The 18,003-nt window shown below is 41.5% G+C and overlaps 2 protein-coding genes across 3 annotated transcripts in view; one reads left to right on the forward strand and one right to left on the reverse strand.

Moving 5' to 3' along the window:
* Positions 1-18,003, forward strand: part of LOC133536257 (thrombospondin type-1 domain-containing protein 4-like) — a 71,160-nt gene that overhangs the window by 51,812 nt on the left and 1,345 nt on the right. The window contains exons 10-12 of one of the 2 annotated variants that reach the window (XR_009802431.1): positions 2,510-2,689; positions 6,351-6,495; positions 6,566-8,960. Coding sequence is in view for 1 of the 2 variants with exons in the window: in XM_061876660.1 (XP_061732644.1) it covers positions 2,510-2,689; positions 6,351-6,495; positions 6,566-6,711 (471 nt within the window). In the remaining variant the exon portion in view is untranslated. Of the gene's footprint in view, positions 1-2,509; positions 2,690-6,350; positions 6,496-6,565; positions 9,289-18,003 lie in introns of those variants that run through there. The other variant, XM_061876660.1, reaches the window with a different exon arrangement.
* Positions 12,828-18,003, reverse strand: part of LOC133536265 (xaa-Pro dipeptidase-like) — a 62,479-nt gene continuing 57,303 nt past the window's right edge. The window contains exon 15 of the mRNA XM_061876676.1: positions 12,828-14,468. Within this exon, the coding sequence (XP_061732660.1) occupies positions 14,325-14,468 (144 nt within the window). The 3' untranslated portion in view covers positions 12,828-14,324. The remainder of the gene's footprint in view (positions 14,469-18,003) is intronic.

Below are 18,003 nucleotides of genomic sequence, written 5' to 3' on the forward strand. Positions count from 1 at the left end.
TTATTTTTAAGTTATCATGCCATGATTTTACCATTCTGGCCAACTTGGGAATAGATTTTCCTCCATGTGGCACCAATTTCTTCAGAATTTTGAATAAACTTGAAGTGTTTTGTCTGTAGGATTGTTTGTGATTTGTACATTTTCAGAATGTGCTTGTTCTATGTCTGGCCAAAGTAAAACAACCTGGAGTTGTCTTTATTTTTAAGTTATCATGCCATGATTTTACCATTCTGGCCAACTTGGGAATAGATTTTCCTCCATGTGGCACCAATTTCTTCAGAATTTTGAATAAATTTGAAGTGTTTTGTCCAGACGATTATTTTTGATTTGTACATTTTCAGGATCTTCTTGTTCTATGTTTGGCCAAAGTAAAACAACCAGGAGTTGTCTTTATTTTTAAGTTATCATGCCATGATTTTACCATTCTGGCCAACTTGGGAATAGATTTTCCTCCATGTGGCACCAATTTCTTCAGAATTTTGAATAAATTTGAAGTGTTTTGTCCAGACGATTATTTTTGATTTGTACATTTTCAGGATCTTCTTGTTCTATGTTTGGCCAAAGTAAAACAACCTGGAGTTGTCTTTATTTTTAAGTTATCATGCCATTATTTTACCATTCCGGCCCACTTGGGATTAGATTTTCCTCCATGCGGGACCAATTTCCTCAGAATTTTTAACAAATTTGAAGTGTTTTGTCTGTAGGATTGTTTGTGATTTGTACATTTTCAGAATGTGCTTGTTCTATGTCTGGCTGAAGTAAAACAACCTGGAGTTGTCTTTATTTTTAAGTTATCATGCCATTATTTTACCATTCCGGCCCACTTGGGAATAGATTTTCCTCCATGTGGCACCAATTTCTTCAGAATTTTGAATAAATTTGAAGTGTTTTGTCCAGACGATTATTTTTGATTTGTACATTTTCAGGATCTTCTTGTTTTATGTTTGGCCAAAGTAAAACAACCTGGAGTTGTCTTTATTTTTAAGTTATCACGCCATTAATTTACCATTCCGGCCCACTTGGGAATAGATTTTCCTCCATGCGGCGCCAATTTCCTCAGAATTTTTAACAAATTTGAAGTGTTTTGTCTGTAGGATTGTTTGTGATTTGTACATTTTCAGAATGTTCTTGTTCTATGTCTGGCCAAAGTAAAACAACCTGGAGTTGTCTTTATTTTTAGGTTATCACACCATGATTTTACCATTCAGGCCGACTTGGAAATAGATTTTCCTCCATGTGGCACCAATTTTCTTCTGAATTTTGAATAAATTTGAAGCGTTTTGTCCAGAGGATTATTTGTGATTTGTACATTTTCAGAATGTTCTTGTTCTATGTTTAGCAAAAGTAAAACAACCTGGAGTTGTCTTTATTTTCAAGTTATCACGCCATGATTTTACCATTCCAGCCCACTTGGGAATAGATTTTCCTCCATGCGGCTCCAATTTCCTCAGAATTTTCAACAAACTTGAAGTGTTTTGTCCAGAAGATTATTTAGGATTTGTACATTTTCAGAATGTGCTTGTTCTATGTCTGGCCAAAGTAAAACAACCAGGAGTTGTCTTTATTTTTAAGTCATCATGCCATTATTTTACCATTCCGGCCCACTAGGGAATAGATTTTCCTCCATGCGGGACCAATTTCTTCAGAATTTTCAACAAACTTGAAGTGTTTTGTCCAGAAGATTATTTTTGATTTGTACTTTTTCAGAAATTGCTTGTTCTATGTCTGGCCAAAGTAAAACAACCTGGAGTTGTCTTTATTTTTAAGTTATCACGCCATTATTTTACCATTCCGGCCCACTAGGGAATAGATTTTCCTCCATGCGGGACCAATTTCTTCAGAATTTCCAACAAACTTGAAGTCTTTTGTCCAGAAGATTATTTTTGATTTGTACTTTTTCAGAAATTGCTTGTCCTATGTCTGGCCAAAGTAAAACAACCTGGAGTTGTCTTTATTTTTAAGTTATCACGCCATGATTTTACCATTCTGGCCAACTTGGGAATAGATTTTCCTCCATGAGGCGCCAATTTCCTCAGAATTTTCAACAAACTCGAACTGTTTTGTCCGGAGGATTATTTGTGATTTGTACATTTTCAAAACGTGCTTGTTATATTTTTGGCCAAAGTAAAACATGGAAAAGCTGTATCTATTTTTAGGTTATCATGCCTTGATTTTACCTGTGACACCCCTGCCTTAGAGAGATATAGCAACCAACAAGCAAACAAAAGGCTCATCAACCAAAATGTTCTGGAACAATTTAACGAACAATCATTCAATGTCAGTCTAATCTTCTCCAGTTTGAGAAAATAAAGAGCATCTTTATCTTTAATCCAGCCAGTGTGGCAAGGGGGCGCTGTTGCTATCCGATTTACCAGAACGGGTCTTCAAGCCAACAAAGTAAATGCGACAAGATTCTGTTTAAAATCTATGAACCCGTATTTTTTCTACAGAACAAAATACAATTACTGAAATGACATGATATAACATAACGACATGTAACGTGTTCCAGTGCTCTGCAGAGTGCGGCGCAGGCAGCCAGCAGAGGGCGGTGGTGTGTCTGATGAGATCGCCCGACGGCTTCGCCGTGGCGCCTCAGTACGAGTGCTCGTCGCTGGAGAGGCCCCTCGGCCAGCAGAGCTGCAACGTGAGAGCTTGCGGCGCCAAGTGGTACTACACCGACTGGAGCGCCGTGAGTCGCATAACACGCTAATTTGCATTTGATGACTTTATAAACAAGCAACAACAGAACCAATGTTGGAACGGCGGTAATGCTACTATAAAAAACCCAAAACCAGTGAAGTTGGCATGTTGTGTTATTCGTAAACAAAAAATAGAATACATCCATCCATCCATCCATTTTCTACCGCTTATTCCCTTTCGGGGTCGCGGGGGGCGCTGGCGCCTATCTCAGCTACAATCGGGCGGAAGGCGGGGTATACCCTGGACAAGTCGCCACCTCATCGCAGGGCCAACACGGATAGACAGACAACATTCACACTCACATTCACACACTAGGGCCAATTTAGTGTTGCCAATCAACCTATCCCCAGGTGCATGTCTTTGGAAGTGGGAAGAAGCCGGAGTACCCGGAGGGAACCCACGCATTCACGGGGAGAACATGCAAATTCCACACAGAAAGATCCCGAGCCTGGATTTGAACCCAGGACTGCAGGAACTTCGTATTGTGAGGCAAACGCACTAACCCCTCTGCCACCGTGAAGCCCAAAAAATAGAATAGAATACAATGATTTGCAAACCCTTTACCACTTATATTTAATTAAATAGACTGCAAAGACAAGATATTTAATGTTCCAACTGACAAAAACATATATATTTTTTGCAAATAATCATTAACTTAGAATTTACTGGCAGCAACACATTAAAAAAAAAGTTGGCACAGGGGCATTTTTACCTCTGTGTTACATGGCCTTTCCCTTTAACAACACTCAGTAAACGTTTGGGAACTGAGACACATTTTTGAAGCTTTTCAGGCGGAATTCTTTCCCATTCGTACAGCTTAAGTTGTTCAACAGTCCGGGTCTCCGTTGTGGTATTTTAGGCTTCATATTTTCAATGGGAGACAGGTCTGGACTACAGGCAGGCCAGTGTAGTACCTGTACTCTTTTACTATGAAGCCACGCTGTTTTAACATGTGACTTGGCATTTTCTTGCTGAAATAAGCAGGGGCGTTCATGATAACGTTGCTTGGATGGCAACATATGTTGCCCCAAAACCTGTATGTACCTTTCAGCATTAATGGTGCCTTCACAGATGTGTAAGTTACCCATGCCTTGGGCACAAATACACAGATGCTGGCTTTTGAACTTTGCGCCTATAACAATCCCGATGGTTCTTTTCCTCTTTGTTCCGGAGGACATGACGTCCACAGTTTCCAAAAACAATTTGAAATGTGGACTCATCAGACCACAGAACACTTTTTTCCACTTTGCATCAGTCCATCTTAGATGAGCTCGGGCCCAACGAAGCCGGTGGCATATCTGGGTGTTGTTGATAAATAACTTTGGCTTTACAAAAGTAGACTTTTAACTTGCACTTACAGATGTAGCGACCAACTGTAGTTACTGACAGTGATTTTCTGAAGTGTTCCTGAGCCCATGGAGTGATATCATTTACACACTAATTTTGCTTTTTGATGACTGAGGGATCGAAGGTCCGTAATATTACGTGCAGTGATTTCTCCAGATTTTCTGATCCTTTTGATGATACTACGGACCGTAAATGGTGAAATCCCTAAATTCCTTGCAATAGCTCATTGAGAAATGTTCTTAAACTGTTGGACAATTTGCTCACGCATTTGTTCACAAATTGGGGACCCTCGCCCCAGCCTTGTTTGTGAATGACTGAGCATTTCATGGAAGCTGCTTTTATACCCAATAATGGCACCCACCTGTTCCCAATTAGCCTCTTCACCTGTGGGATGTTCCAAATAAGTGTTTGATGAGCATTCCTGAACTTTCTCAGTCATTTTGCCACTTTTGCCAGCTTTTTTGAAATATGTTGCAGGCATCAAATTCCAAATGAGCTAAAATTTGCAAAAAATAACAAAGTTTACCAGTTCGAGGATTAAATATATTGTCTTTGCAGTCTATTCAATTGAATATCGGTTGAAAATGATTTGCAAATCATTGTATTCTGTTTTTATTTACCATTTATACAACGTGCCAACTTCACTAGTTCATTTTTGTGTATATTCACTCTTGCAAATGGCCCTCTATTCATTGCGATGTTCAAAAAGCACATTTTATTGTGTTAATTGTAAATATAAACAGAATACAATGATTTGCAAATCATTTTCAACTCATATTCAGTTGAATATGCTACAAAGACAACATATTTGATGTTCAAACTGATAAACATTTTTTTTTTTTTACAAATAATTATTAACTTAAGAATTTGATGCCAGCAACACGTGACAAAGAAGTTGGGAAAGGTGGCAATAAATACTGATAAAGTTGAGGAATGCTCATCAAAAACTGATTTGGAACATCCCACAGGTGTGCAGGCTAATTGGGAACAGGTGGGTGTCATGATTGGGTATAAAAGCAGCTTCCATGAAATGCTAAGTAATTCACAAACAAGGATGGGGTGAGGGTCACCAATTTGTAAGCAAATTGTCGAACAGTTTTAGAACAACATTTCTCAACGAGCTATTGCAAGGAATTTAGGGATTTTACCATCTACGGTCCGTAAAATCATCTAAAGGTTCAGAGAATCTGGACAAATCACTGCACGTAAGCGATGATATTACGGACCTTTGATCCCTCAGGCGGCACTGCATCAAAAACCGACATCAGTGTGTCAAGGATATCACCACATGGGCTCAGGAACACTTCATAAAACCACTTTCAGTAACTACAGTTGGTCGCTACATCTGTGAGTGCAAGTTAAAACTCTACTATGCAAAGCGAAAACTATTTATCAACAACCAAAGGAACGCCGCCGGCTTCGCTGGGCCCGAGCTCATCTAAGATGGACTGATGCAAAGTGGAAAAGTGTTCTTTGGTCTGACGAGTCCACATTTGATATTATATTTGGAAACTGTGGACGTGGTGTCCTCCGGAACAAAGAGGACAATAACCATCCGGATTGTTATAGGCGCAAAGTTCAAAAGCCAGCATTTGTGATGGTATGGGGGTGTATTAGTGCCCAAAACATGGGTAATTTACACATCTGTGAAGGCACAATTGAAGCTGAATGGTCCATACAGGTTTTGGAGCAACATATGTTGTCATCCAAGCAACGTTTTCATGGACGCCCCTGCTTATTTCAGCAAGACAATGCTAAGCCACGTGTTACAACAGCACGGCTTGGTAGTGAAAGAATGCGGGTACTTTCCTGGCCGGCCTGCAGTCCAGACATGTCTCCCATCGAAAATGTGTGGCACATTATGAAGCGTAAAATACGACAACAAGACCCCGGACGGTTGAACAACTTAAGCTGTACATAAAACAAGAATGGGAAAGAATTCCACTTTCAAAGCTTCAACAATTAGTTTCCTAAGTTCCCAAACGTTTATTGAGTGTTTTTAAAAGAAAAGGTGATGTAACACAGTGGTGAACATCCCCTTTCCCAACTACTTTGGCACGTGTTGCAGCCATGAAATTCTAAGTTGATTATTATTTGCAAAAAAAAATAAAGTTTATGAGTTTAAACATCAAATATGTTGTCTTTGTAGTGCATTCAATTGAATATGGGTTGAAAATTATTTGCAAATCATTGTTTTTCGTTTATATTTACATCTAACACAATTTTGCAACTCATATGGAAACGGGGTTTGTATTTGTCACGGAGCGAAACACATGTTTATCTCTTACTTTCGTTCCTTCCAGTGTTCCAAAACATGCGAGGGAGGATTCCGTGTGCGTGAGGTGCGATGTCTCACCGAAGACAAGCAGTCCGGCAGCAGCTGTGATGAGCAGCTCAAACCAGCAGCGCGGGAAGACTGCAACCCGGAGCCTTGCGTACCTCAAACAGGTGCGTCCGTTTTTGTCTTTCCCTTACGTTTCGTGTCTCGTTCCTCAACTCGGACGTGTCCATATTTCAGACGACCACTGCAAAGACCAGTTCTTCAACTGCAACGTGGTGGTCCAGGCCCGTCTATGCGTCTACGACTACTACAAGGACGCCTGCTGCGCTTCATGCTCGCGTCACCCGCACAGACAGTCCGCCGTCCACAGGGGGCGCAGCTAACGATCACATCCAGGGGGCCCTGGGCTCCACGTGGGGGACTTTGAACTTCTTGTTATCTGGGGACAGAAAGTAGGAACATTGTGTGTGTGTGTGTATGTGTGTGTGTGTGTGTGGGGAGCAAGGACGCAGCTAAAATCAAACCCCACCCCACCTCCCCCAGGCAGCTGTTCATAATATTTAAAAAAACAATTTGCTTTTTTTTTTTTCTTTAATCGTCTTAACTTTTCCTCATGTGTGAAGGATGTGGAAAAGACAGTAATCCACTCAATGGATGGACAAATAAGTGAAAAAGGTGATGCCGTGTGTATTATTATTATTAATATTATCAGAATTATTATTAGTAGTATCATCATTTTATTTAAAGGCCTACTGAAATGAGATTTTCTTATTTAAACGGGGATAGCAGGTCCATTCTATGTGTCATACTTGATCATTTCGCGATATTGCCATATTTTTGCTGAAAGGATTTAGTAGAGAACATCCACGATAAAGTTTGCAACTTTTGGTCGCTGATAAAAAAAAGCCTTGCCTGTACGGGAAGTAGCAGAGGATGTGCGCGTGACCTCACGAGTTGTGGAGCTCCTCACATCTGAACATTGTTTACAATCATGGCCACCAGCAGCGAGAGCGATTCAGACCACGAAAGCGACGATTTCCCTATTAATTTGAGCGAGGCTGAAAGATTTGTGGATGAGGAAAGTGAGAGTGAAGGACGAGAAAAAAAAATAGATGGCAAAGCGATTCAGATGTTATTAAACACATTTACTAGGATCATTCTGGAAAATTCCTTATCTGCTTATTGTGTTACTAATGTTTTAGTGAGATAATATGATCGCACCTGAAAGTCAGAGGGGTGTGGTGACCGCCAGTGTCTCCGAGGGAAGCCATGTTCCTCGACGAGGCGAAGGCAGCCAATGCTTCCTCCACGTTGGAAGCATCCGACGGTCGGGGGCGGCCGGTGGGAGGAGGCAAGAGAGTCCGCAGCTGCCTCTTTGACAGGTGCAGGAGGAACGACGCAAGCTCTCTGCTCATGTCTACGGTAAGAGCCGACTTATTACAACCATTTTCTCACCGAAACCTGCCGGTTGACATGTGGAAGGGAACCTTGTTTGCTTGACCGCTCGGTTCCGTAGTAAAGCTTCACCGTCATCTTTCGGGAATGTAAACGGGACGGCGTGATGCAGTGGGAGAGTGGCCGTGCGCAACCCGAGCGTCTCTGGTTTAATCCCCACCTAGTACCAACCACGTCACGTCCGTTTTGTCCTGAGCAAGACAGTTCACACTTGCTCCTGATGGGTGCTGGTTAGCGCCTTGCATGGCAGCTTTCTCCATCAGTGGGTGAATGTGTGTGTGAATGGGTAAATGTGGAAGTAGTGTCAAAGCGCTTTGAGTACCTTGAAGGTAGAACAGCGCTATACAAGTACAAGTACAACCCATTAACAAGGAAACACCGGCTGTGTTTGTGTAGCTAAAGGCGGCCGCAATACACCACTTCCCACCTACATCTTTCTTCTTTGACGTCTCCATTATTAATTGTACAAATTGCAAAAGATTCAGCAACACTGATGTCCATAATACTGTGGAATTATGCGATGACAAGAGACGACGTATACCTGTGAACGGTGCTGGACCAAAATGTCCTCTATAATGCGTGACATCACGGGCACGCGTCATCATACCGCGACGTTTTAGCATGATACTTCCGCGCGAAATTTAAATTTGCAATTTAGTAAACTAAACCGGCTGTATTGGCATGTGTTGCAATGTTAATATTTCATCATTGATATATAAACTATCAGACTGCGTGGTCGGTAGTAGTGGGTTTCAGTAGGCCTTTAAATTGGTCAGTTCAAACAATCAGCTCTCGTGTTGCATTCGTGGAAACTGGGAAGTATGCACTTCAATGGGAACGTAAAGAAAAAAAAACGGAAAGCAAGTATTATTTTTTTTGTGTCAACAGCCCAGACAACATTTTGTTTTCTTTTCATTTCATTACACCATCTTATACCAGATAATGTAACGGTAAACATTGACTTGTTTATACATTTTTAATTAGCCATTCAAAAGTTAGAAGTTAGCAACACTACCATCTAGTGGCGGCTGGTGGTAATTGCGGAAGGCACTATAATTGGAACGCCGAGGACAAAAGAGTATAAGTAAGCCACGGTAATTTGTAATGAATGATTAAACAATTGCTGTCACTCACAGAAACACTTTGGCACAAAAAAATCCACTTCTTCATCGAGCAGGTAAGTGCTAAACAAGTAAATAGATAGTTGAACATATTGAAGTCAACTATTTAGTGCCACACAAGCTAAAGTTAGCATCGCAACTCATGTTACAGACAACATACTGTGTTAAACTGTATTACCTACATGAATACATATTGACACACGACTGGGTTTTATTTCTAAAAACTGTATGGTTGTCGAATGTGTGTTTTCAGTGTTTTCTGCAATTTTTTTTTTAAACTTAATTTTCGGTGGCGTCGCCATTTTGTGCGACGTCACTCTTGTTAGCTCCAGCCTCAGAACCTCAAGATAATGTTGCAATCTATTATAAACAAGTTATGTTAAATGGTTAGTAAGAAGTCTTTGTTGCGACTTAAAGGCCTACTGAAACCCACTACTACCGACCACGCAGTCTGATAGTTTATATATCAATGATGAAATATTAACATTGCAACACATGCCAATACGGCCGTTAGTTTACTAAATTGCAATTGTAAATTTCGTGCTAAGTATCCTGTTGAAAACGTCGCCGTATGATGACGCCTGCGCGTGACGTCACGGATTGTAGCGGACATTTTGATCCAGCGCCGATCACAGCTATAAGCGGTCTGCTTTAATCGCATAATTACACAGTATTCTGGACATCTGTGTTGCTGAATATTTTGCAATTTGTTCAATTAATAGTGGAGACGTCAAAGAAGAAAGATGTAGGTGAGAAGCGGTGAATTGCGGCCGCCTTTAGCAACACAAACACAGCCGGTGTTACCTTGTTTACATTCAACTCTTAACGTAGACATGAGCGAATAGTTTGCGTCGTTCCATCAGGAGCAAGTGTGAAGCGTCTTGCTCAGGACGCAACGGACGTGACGAGGTTGGTACTAGGGGGGGATTGAACCAGGGACGCTCGGGTTGCGCACGGCCACTCTCCCACTGCATCACGCCGTCCCGTTTACATTCCCGAAAGATGACGGTGAAGCTTTACTATGGAACAGAGCGGTCAAGCGAACATGGTTCCCTTCCACATGTCAACCGGCAGGTTTCGGTGAGAAAATGGTGGTAATAATTCGGCTCTTACCGTAGACATGAGTTGAGAGCTTGCGTCGTTCCTCCTGCACCTTTCAAAGAGGCAGCTGCGGACTCTCTTGCCTCCTCCCACCGGTTGCCACAGACCGTCAGATGCTTACTCTGTGGAAGAAATAAAAAAAAATAAAAATGACTTAGCCCGGCTGCTTTGCCTCGTCGAGAAACGTGGCTTCCCTCGGAGAGACTGGCGGTCACCACACCCCTCCGACTTTCAGGTACGACTATATAATCTCACTAAAACACTAGTCACACAATGAGCAGATAAGGGATTTTCCCAAATTATCCTAGTAAATGTGTCTAATAACATCTGAATCGCTCCCACTGCGCGTGTCTTTTTTTTCCCCTAGTCCTTCACTGTCATTTTCCTCCTCCACAAATCTTTCATCCTCGCTCAAATTAATGGGGAAATCATCGCTTTCTCGGTCCGAATCGCTCTCGCTGCTGGTGGCCATGATAGTAAAAAATGTGAGGAGCCCTACAACCAGTGACATCACGCGCGCATCGTCTGCTACTTCCGGTAAAGGCAAGGCTTTTTTATTAGCGACCAAAAGTTGTGAACTTTATCGTCGATGTTCTCTACTAAATCCTTTCAGCAAAAAATGGCAATATCGCAAAATGATCAAGCATGACACATAGAATGGACCTGCTATCCCCGTTTAAATAAGAAAATCTCATTTCAGTAGGCCTTTAACATGGATACATGTCATTGGAATTGCTATGTGATTGCTAAATGTGTTTTATCGACTGGGTTTCCTGCAATTTGTATGTTTTGTATCGCATTACGGCGGACGCTGCCTTTTTTATGAGACGTCACAAGCCCGAGTTGGTATATAAAAAAAAGTAGTGACATTTTTCCTCGTCGAACTTTACGTCTTTAAGTTTCCAATTTTCTGGAATGGAGGATTAGTTCTGGACAGTGTTTGACAAGAGACAATTTTCTATTGCCTTACACAAAAGCAAAGTAATGTGTTGTGGAATAAGCTTGTCATTATGGTCGCTACCATAGACATCTTATAAGGCAGGGGTCTCAAACTCAATTTACGTGGGGGCCACTGGATGCAGAAACTGGGTGAGGCTGGGCTGCAAGAAAAGATTGCTTAAGAAAATCTAACATGCACTTTTTAACAAATTCACTTTCTTTGAATGGCTTTCCCGCCCTAGCAACATACTTGCCATCTCTCGCGATATTTCCGGGAAACACCCAAATATCAGTGCCACTCCCCCCCCCTGACAATCTCCCGGGGCAATCATTCTCCAGGACAATATTAGGGGCGTGCCGTGATGGTACAACCTATAACGTCCTCTACAACGTGCCGTCTCATCCGCTTTTCCACCATACAAACAGTGTGCCGGACCAGTCACATAATGTATGAGGCTTTTGCAGATCCACAGAAGTGACTGCAAGGCATAAGTGATCAACAGCCATACAGGTCACACTGAAAGGTGGCCGTATAAACAACTTTATCACCGTTACAAATATGCGCCACACTGTGAACCCACACCAAACAAGGTTGACAAACACATTTTGGGAGGACATCCGCACAGTAACACAAGATAAACACAACAGAACAAATACCCAGAATCCAATGCAGCCCTAACTCTTCCGGGCTACAATAGGGGGCGGGGATGTATATTGTAGCCATCCAAGCAACGTTATCATGGACGCCCCTGCTTATTTTAGCAAGACAATGCAAAGCCACATGTTACAACAGAGTGGCTTCATAGTAAAATAGTGCAGGGCTGTCCAGACCTGTCTCCCATTGAAAATGTGTGGCTCATTATGAATCCAAAAATACCACAACGGAGACCCCGGACTGACAACTTAAGCTGTACATCAATCAAGAATGGGAAAGAATTGCACCTGAAAAGCTTTAAAAATGGGTAATCCTCAGTTCCTAAACTTTTACTGAGTGTTGTTAAAAGGAAAGGCCATGTAACACAGTGGTAAAAATGTCCGTGCCAACTTTTTTTCTAAGATAATGATTATTTGCAAAAAAAGACGTTTCTCAGTTCGAACATTAAATAACCTGTCTTTGCAGTCTATTCAATTGAATATAAGTTGAAAAGGATTTGCAAATCATTGTATTCGGTGTGTATTTACAAATTACACAACGTGCCAACTTCACTGGGTTTTGGGTTTTGTAATGTTACAACTATTACTTCCATCAAACTAATTATTTTTTAGCCTTCAGTCTTAATGGGGAACAGTTTTGTCTGTTGCATCAATATTCAAACACATAGCTGCATCTGTCTTGGCGATACATGCTCTTTTTCATATTGTTGGAATTGGGGGTTAAACACCAAAAATCATTCCTGGGCGCGGCCGCCGCTGCTGCCCACTGCTCCCCTCACCTCCCACGGGTTGAACAAGGGCTACGGGTCAAATGCAGAGGACAAATTTCACTACACCTAGTGTGTGTGTGACAATCGTTGGTACTTTAACTTTGTTATTTTTTTGTATACTTAAGAACGTACTTTATAGTGTACTTTCATTTTTTGGGTTCGTCTGTTTTGCAATGCTTGGTACACATTTAATATTTGAATAAGTGCACATGTTTTCTTCAGATGTAATGCATTTCATGGCTGCTATTTAGTACATATATTATTTGACTTAATAGCAATGACAGATGGTGCAGGATTAGAGTGACCTCTAGTGGCCGTTGTCTGTAAATGTATGCTTCAATTCACTTACCCGGGTCCTCACATATTTTATAGATTTGTCACAGCTCAGTAAAACTAAAATATATTTTTAAACACATTTTAAAAATAATCAGTTTGTCACAGGAATAAAACAGCGTCACGTATTTGCAAAAGCAATCATTTATTAATTTCACTGCCGTTTACAAAAATAATTCTCTGGGAGATGAGAAACATATCATGTAGCTCACAATCGCACCATGATTAGGTTTGTGTCATTACTGCAGCTGTAGGTAAAAAGCCAAGATGTCTCTCCGACAACACCGATATTTATCCGATTCAATATCAGCACGAATCATACGTACTTGTATCATTTTGCAGTGCAGAATGTTAGAAAAGGTCTGATTAAGTGAAATCACTCAGAGAATAACGAACACCACTAACCTATTAACTGTCTGGAATGGAATTATGCTGTCTTAAGTTGAAGTGGAGTGGTAATTGTTATTTTTGGTTACACCTAGTAACTCAGTAAGTTATTTACATTTTCTGCCTTGGATAGTTTGTAAATACAAGTAATATGCAACTATAATTATTTGATGTATCGGCACATGCTTTTTAAGACTGCAGTATTACTCAATTAAGGACACTTATTAGGTATGTCAAGCTTGAGTGCTATTGTGTGCTTTGCTGTTGCTAGCATTTAATTTTGTAGTGTATAATGTTAGAAAAGGTCTAATCAACTGAAATTACTCAGAACAATTAGAGACACTAATCTATTAACCGTCTGGAATGAAATTATGCTGTCTTTTAAGTTAAAGTGGAGTGGTAATTGTTTTTTTTGCTGACACCTAGTGGCCACAATAATTCACTAAGTTATTTACATTTCTGTTTTGGAGACTTTGTATATGCAAGTAATACACAACTATAATTATTTGATACTTGTTTATATTGACACATGCTTTTTAACACTGGAATAATATTCAATTAGGGACACTTATTGCGTATGTTAAGCTTGATTGATATTGTGTGCTTAGCTGTTGTGTAGCTGCTAGCTTTTCATTTAGCAGTGTAGAATGTTAGAAAAGGTCTGATCAAGTGAAATTACTCAGAGAACAATGAAAAACCCTAACCTATTAACCGTCTGGAATGAAATTATGCTGTCTTTTAAGTTGAAGTGGAGTGGTAATTATTTTTTGTGACACCTAGTAGCCACCATATCTCACTCTGTTAATTACATTTCTGTCTTGGAGGTTTAGTATATGTAAGTAATATGAAACTATACTTATTTGATACTTGTTTATATTGACAAATGTTCTGTTTAACACTGGAATATTATTCAATTAGGGACACTTATTACGTATGTTGAGCTTGAGTGCTATTTTGTGCTTAGCTGTTGTGTAGCTGTTAACTCCTAGTAGCCTATAGCCTAGCATGTTTACATTTTGAAATGACTTGACTAAAATAGAATAAAAGACCAACCATGTGTGCTTTTTGGAGATCATTTAGATGTTAACTGGCTGATACACAAGCAACAAGCCAATATAATCTGATTTTTTCCTTGCTGATATCAGACCGATATCAATATTGGATCAGGATAGTGAAAAGAAAATGTGTTTATTCTGCGTTGTCCCATATGTCAATCTTGATCAGTCCGGACGCCACTCAGAACTTCACACTGCTCACGACCGGGCTGAACGTTTTGTCCGACTCGCTCATGAAGGCCTCGATCTCGTCCACCGTCCTCGGGACGCAGGTCAGCAGCTCGATGCCGGTGGCGGTGACGGCGATGTCGTCCTCAATGCGAACCTGCGGAGCCCACGATCAAAGCAGTGTTAGAAGTAGAGCTGTAATGGAAGGTAACTCGGGGTGGGGTACCGTTCACATTTGAACCAATACGGTACTGATTCCTGATACCGCCGAGTCGATACTGGTACGAATTTTCGGTGTGTGTTGATGAATATTAATTTCATCCATCCATTGGATGGTTTCCTGTTGGCTCCACTATGGACGGGACTCTCGCTACTGTGTTGGATCCACTTTGGACTGGACTCTCATGGTTGTGTTGGATCCACTATGGATTGAGCTTTCACAGTATCATGTTAGACCCGCTCGACATCCATTGCTTTCGGTCCCCTGGGGGGGTTACCCACATATGCGGTCCTCTCCAAGGTTTCTCATAGTCATCATTGTCACTGTCACCGACGTCCCACTTGGGTGAGTTTTCCTTGCCCTTATGTGGGCTCTACCGAGGATGTCGTTGTGGTTTGTGCAGCCCTTTGAGACACTAGTGATTTAGGGCTATATAAATAAACATTGATTGATTGATTGATTTCCTACCGCTTGTCCCTCTTGTTTCTGATAGTAAAATCTTATTATTTTTTGCAGAATTAAAACATGAGCTGATTACGACTGCTGTCCAGTTGTTGTATCTTGTTTCATTATCACATTTCTGACTGTCGTTTGCAAGTGTGAAACAAAGTTGCAGTTGCAAGTTGTAAGATGGCCGTAGTGCAGACCTAGACAATGTAAGGCCCGGGGGCTGCATGCGACCTGTTGAGCTTTTCAATCCGGCCCGCCGGACATTCCCAAATAGTTTTTTTTAGATCTTTAAAATGGAAACTGTAACTGCCATTATGATGTGCAGGGATGTTTTCTAATGACCGTAAGTCATGAACTATACAAAGTATTTCAATGGTTGGAATCTGCACTTTTGCATGATATACTAGTTACCATGGTAATCTAAGTCACAGCAGCTCAGACGAGGCACCAAGCAGTGTGGGTGGGGAGCGTTTTCACAGTGTGTCAGCCTGAAATGCGGGTGTCAGGGACAGACGCGGAGGGAGATTTTTACAGCAAAGTTCTAAAGCTTAGTCATATATCAGATTGTAGGTGAGTTTTTTTTTTTTTTTTACCCTTCACGTTCATATTTTTCTGTGTTTGTTGCTTTTTTGTTGCGTTTCCCTTGTTTGTAAAATATGTCGATCAAGAAGGGGTTTGACCTTCAAAGGTTGTCAATATTCAATGTTCATAGTTAATATTGTAAATCCCATCCATCCATCCATCCATCATCTTCCGCTTATCCGAGGTCGGGTCGCGGAGGCAGCAGCCTAAGCAGGGAAGCCCAGACTTCCCTATCTCCAGCCACTTCGTCTAGCTCTTCCCGGGGGATCCCGAGGCGTTCCCAGGCCAGCCGGGAGACATAGTCTTCCCAACGTGTCCTGGGTCTTCCCCGTGGCCTCCTACCAGTTGGACGTGCCCTAAACACCTCCCTAGGGAGGCGTTCGTAAATCCTACATTCTTTATTTCCATGTACATTCTGGGTGTCTCATTCAGTAAAAAAAAACCCTAAGATTCCAATCCGTTTTTTAAGGCGGTCTGTCTTAATGTTTTTAGCGTTCTGTCATGATTCGTGGTCCGGATCATGTTTAGTTTAGTTAGGTTCTGTTGGTTTCGGACTTCTTTAGTTTCTGATTGCACTTCCTTGTTTGTTTTGTCACTATGATTTTCACCTGCCTCTGTTTGGGACACACCTGTGGCTACTCTAGAGACACTATTTAAGCCTACCTTTTCCAGTCACTCGGTGTGGATTCGTTGTTTGCGGTAAGCAACTATCACGTTCATGTATCCGGTTCTTGCCTCCGTGCTAGGTATTGCCTTAGCTTCCCGTGCGTTCGGCACGCTCCCCTTATACTTCTCGAGTCTGTGCTAAGTACTAGCCTTAGCTTCCCGTGTGTTCGGCACACGTTTTGCTTTTGTTTTTTTCTGTCAGTTTGATTCGGTGTATTATTTATTAAATCATTTCCTACCTTTACGTTTTCGTCCGGAGTGTCCGTGTTTGCATTGGAGGAACGATCCCGCCTAAAGATGCGACCCCCACGTGACAGCGTTCAATCAGACATTATTGTGAGGTTTTGTATTAGTGTTCATAAAAATCAGCCCGCAGACACATTTTTTTTTCTAAATTTGGCCCCCACAAGTCAAAATAATTGCCCAGGCCTGCCGTAGTGTATAATTTATGGTGTGTTTGCTGTCTGTTGTGTAAGAATTCCACTCATTACACATCAGCTTAATTGCAGTTTTCATTAACAAATTTGGGGGTGGGCAGCACAATGGAACAGGGGTTAGTGCATGTGCCTTACAACACGAAGGTCCTGAGTAGTCCTGGGTTCAATCCCGGGCTCGGGACCTTTTTGTGTGGACTTTGCATGTTCTCCCCGTGACTGTGTGGGTTCCCTCCGGGTACTCCAGCTTCCTCCCACCTCCAAAGACATGCGTCTGGGGATAGTTTGATTGGCAACACTAAAAAAAAAATTGGCCCTAGTGTGTGAATGTGAGTGTTGTCTGTCTGTGTTGGCCCTGTAATGAGGTGGCTACTTGTCCAGGATGTTCCTCGCCTTTCTTCAGCCCGAATGCAGCTGAGATAGGCTCCAGCGACCCCAAACGGGACAAGCGGTAGGAAATGGATGGATGAATTTGGAGGTGTTGAAATTAAAAAGTTAAAATCGCTAATGCTAATCAGTGGCATGGCAAAAGCAAAGCCAACGTTTATTCGTATTCAGTTAGCGCTTTTTATTTTTTTTTTAGGCAAGTGGAGCCTTACTTTACTTATGTTGGAGCGTTTTTTGAGTCAATTTCTTTTTTGGCATTGAAAATTTCCAGCATGGCCAAAATTGCACTCGGTCTGCTCTCAGTGCTGCTGAAGTGATCGCCAAATTCCGAAGTTAGTCGGCAGCCGGACGTGACGTCACGCGAAAACAGGTACCGTAACCTGGGATTGTTGGATTTAATGTAAGTCGCTGCCCGGTAGGACTGGCAAGATTCGGTCGGTCCTAAAAAAGTACCGGATTGGGTGCCTTTCCGTTAGGGGAACACCTGATGACTTTTTGTAAACAGCATTGTTAGTCCACATGAAGAGAGCATATACAGTGGGGCAAAAAAGTATTTAGTCAGCCACCGATTGTGCAAGTTCTCCCACTTAAAATGATGAGAGAGGTCTGTTTTTTCATCATAGGTACACTTCAACTGTGAGGGACAGAATGTGCAAAAAAAAAAATCCAGGAATTCACATTGTAAGAATTTTAGAGAATTTATTCGTAAATTATGGTGGAAATTAAGTATTTGGTCAACCATTCAAAGCTCTCACTGATGGAAGGAGGTTTTGGCTCAAAATCTCACGATACATGGCCCCATTCATTCTTTCCTTACCACGGATCAATCGTCCTGTCCACTTAGCAGAAAAACAGCCCCAAAGCATGATGTTTCCACCCTCATGCTTCACAGTAGGTGTGGTGTTCTGGGGATGCAACTCAGTATTCCTCTTCCTCCAAATACGACGAGTTGA

Source organism: Nerophis ophidion, linkage group LG02 (genome assembly GCF_033978795.1).
Source record: "Nerophis ophidion isolate RoL-2023_Sa linkage group LG02, RoL_Noph_v1.0, whole genome shotgun sequence".
Classification (NCBI taxonomy): domain Eukaryota; kingdom Metazoa; phylum Chordata; class Actinopteri; order Syngnathiformes; family Syngnathidae; genus Nerophis; species Nerophis ophidion.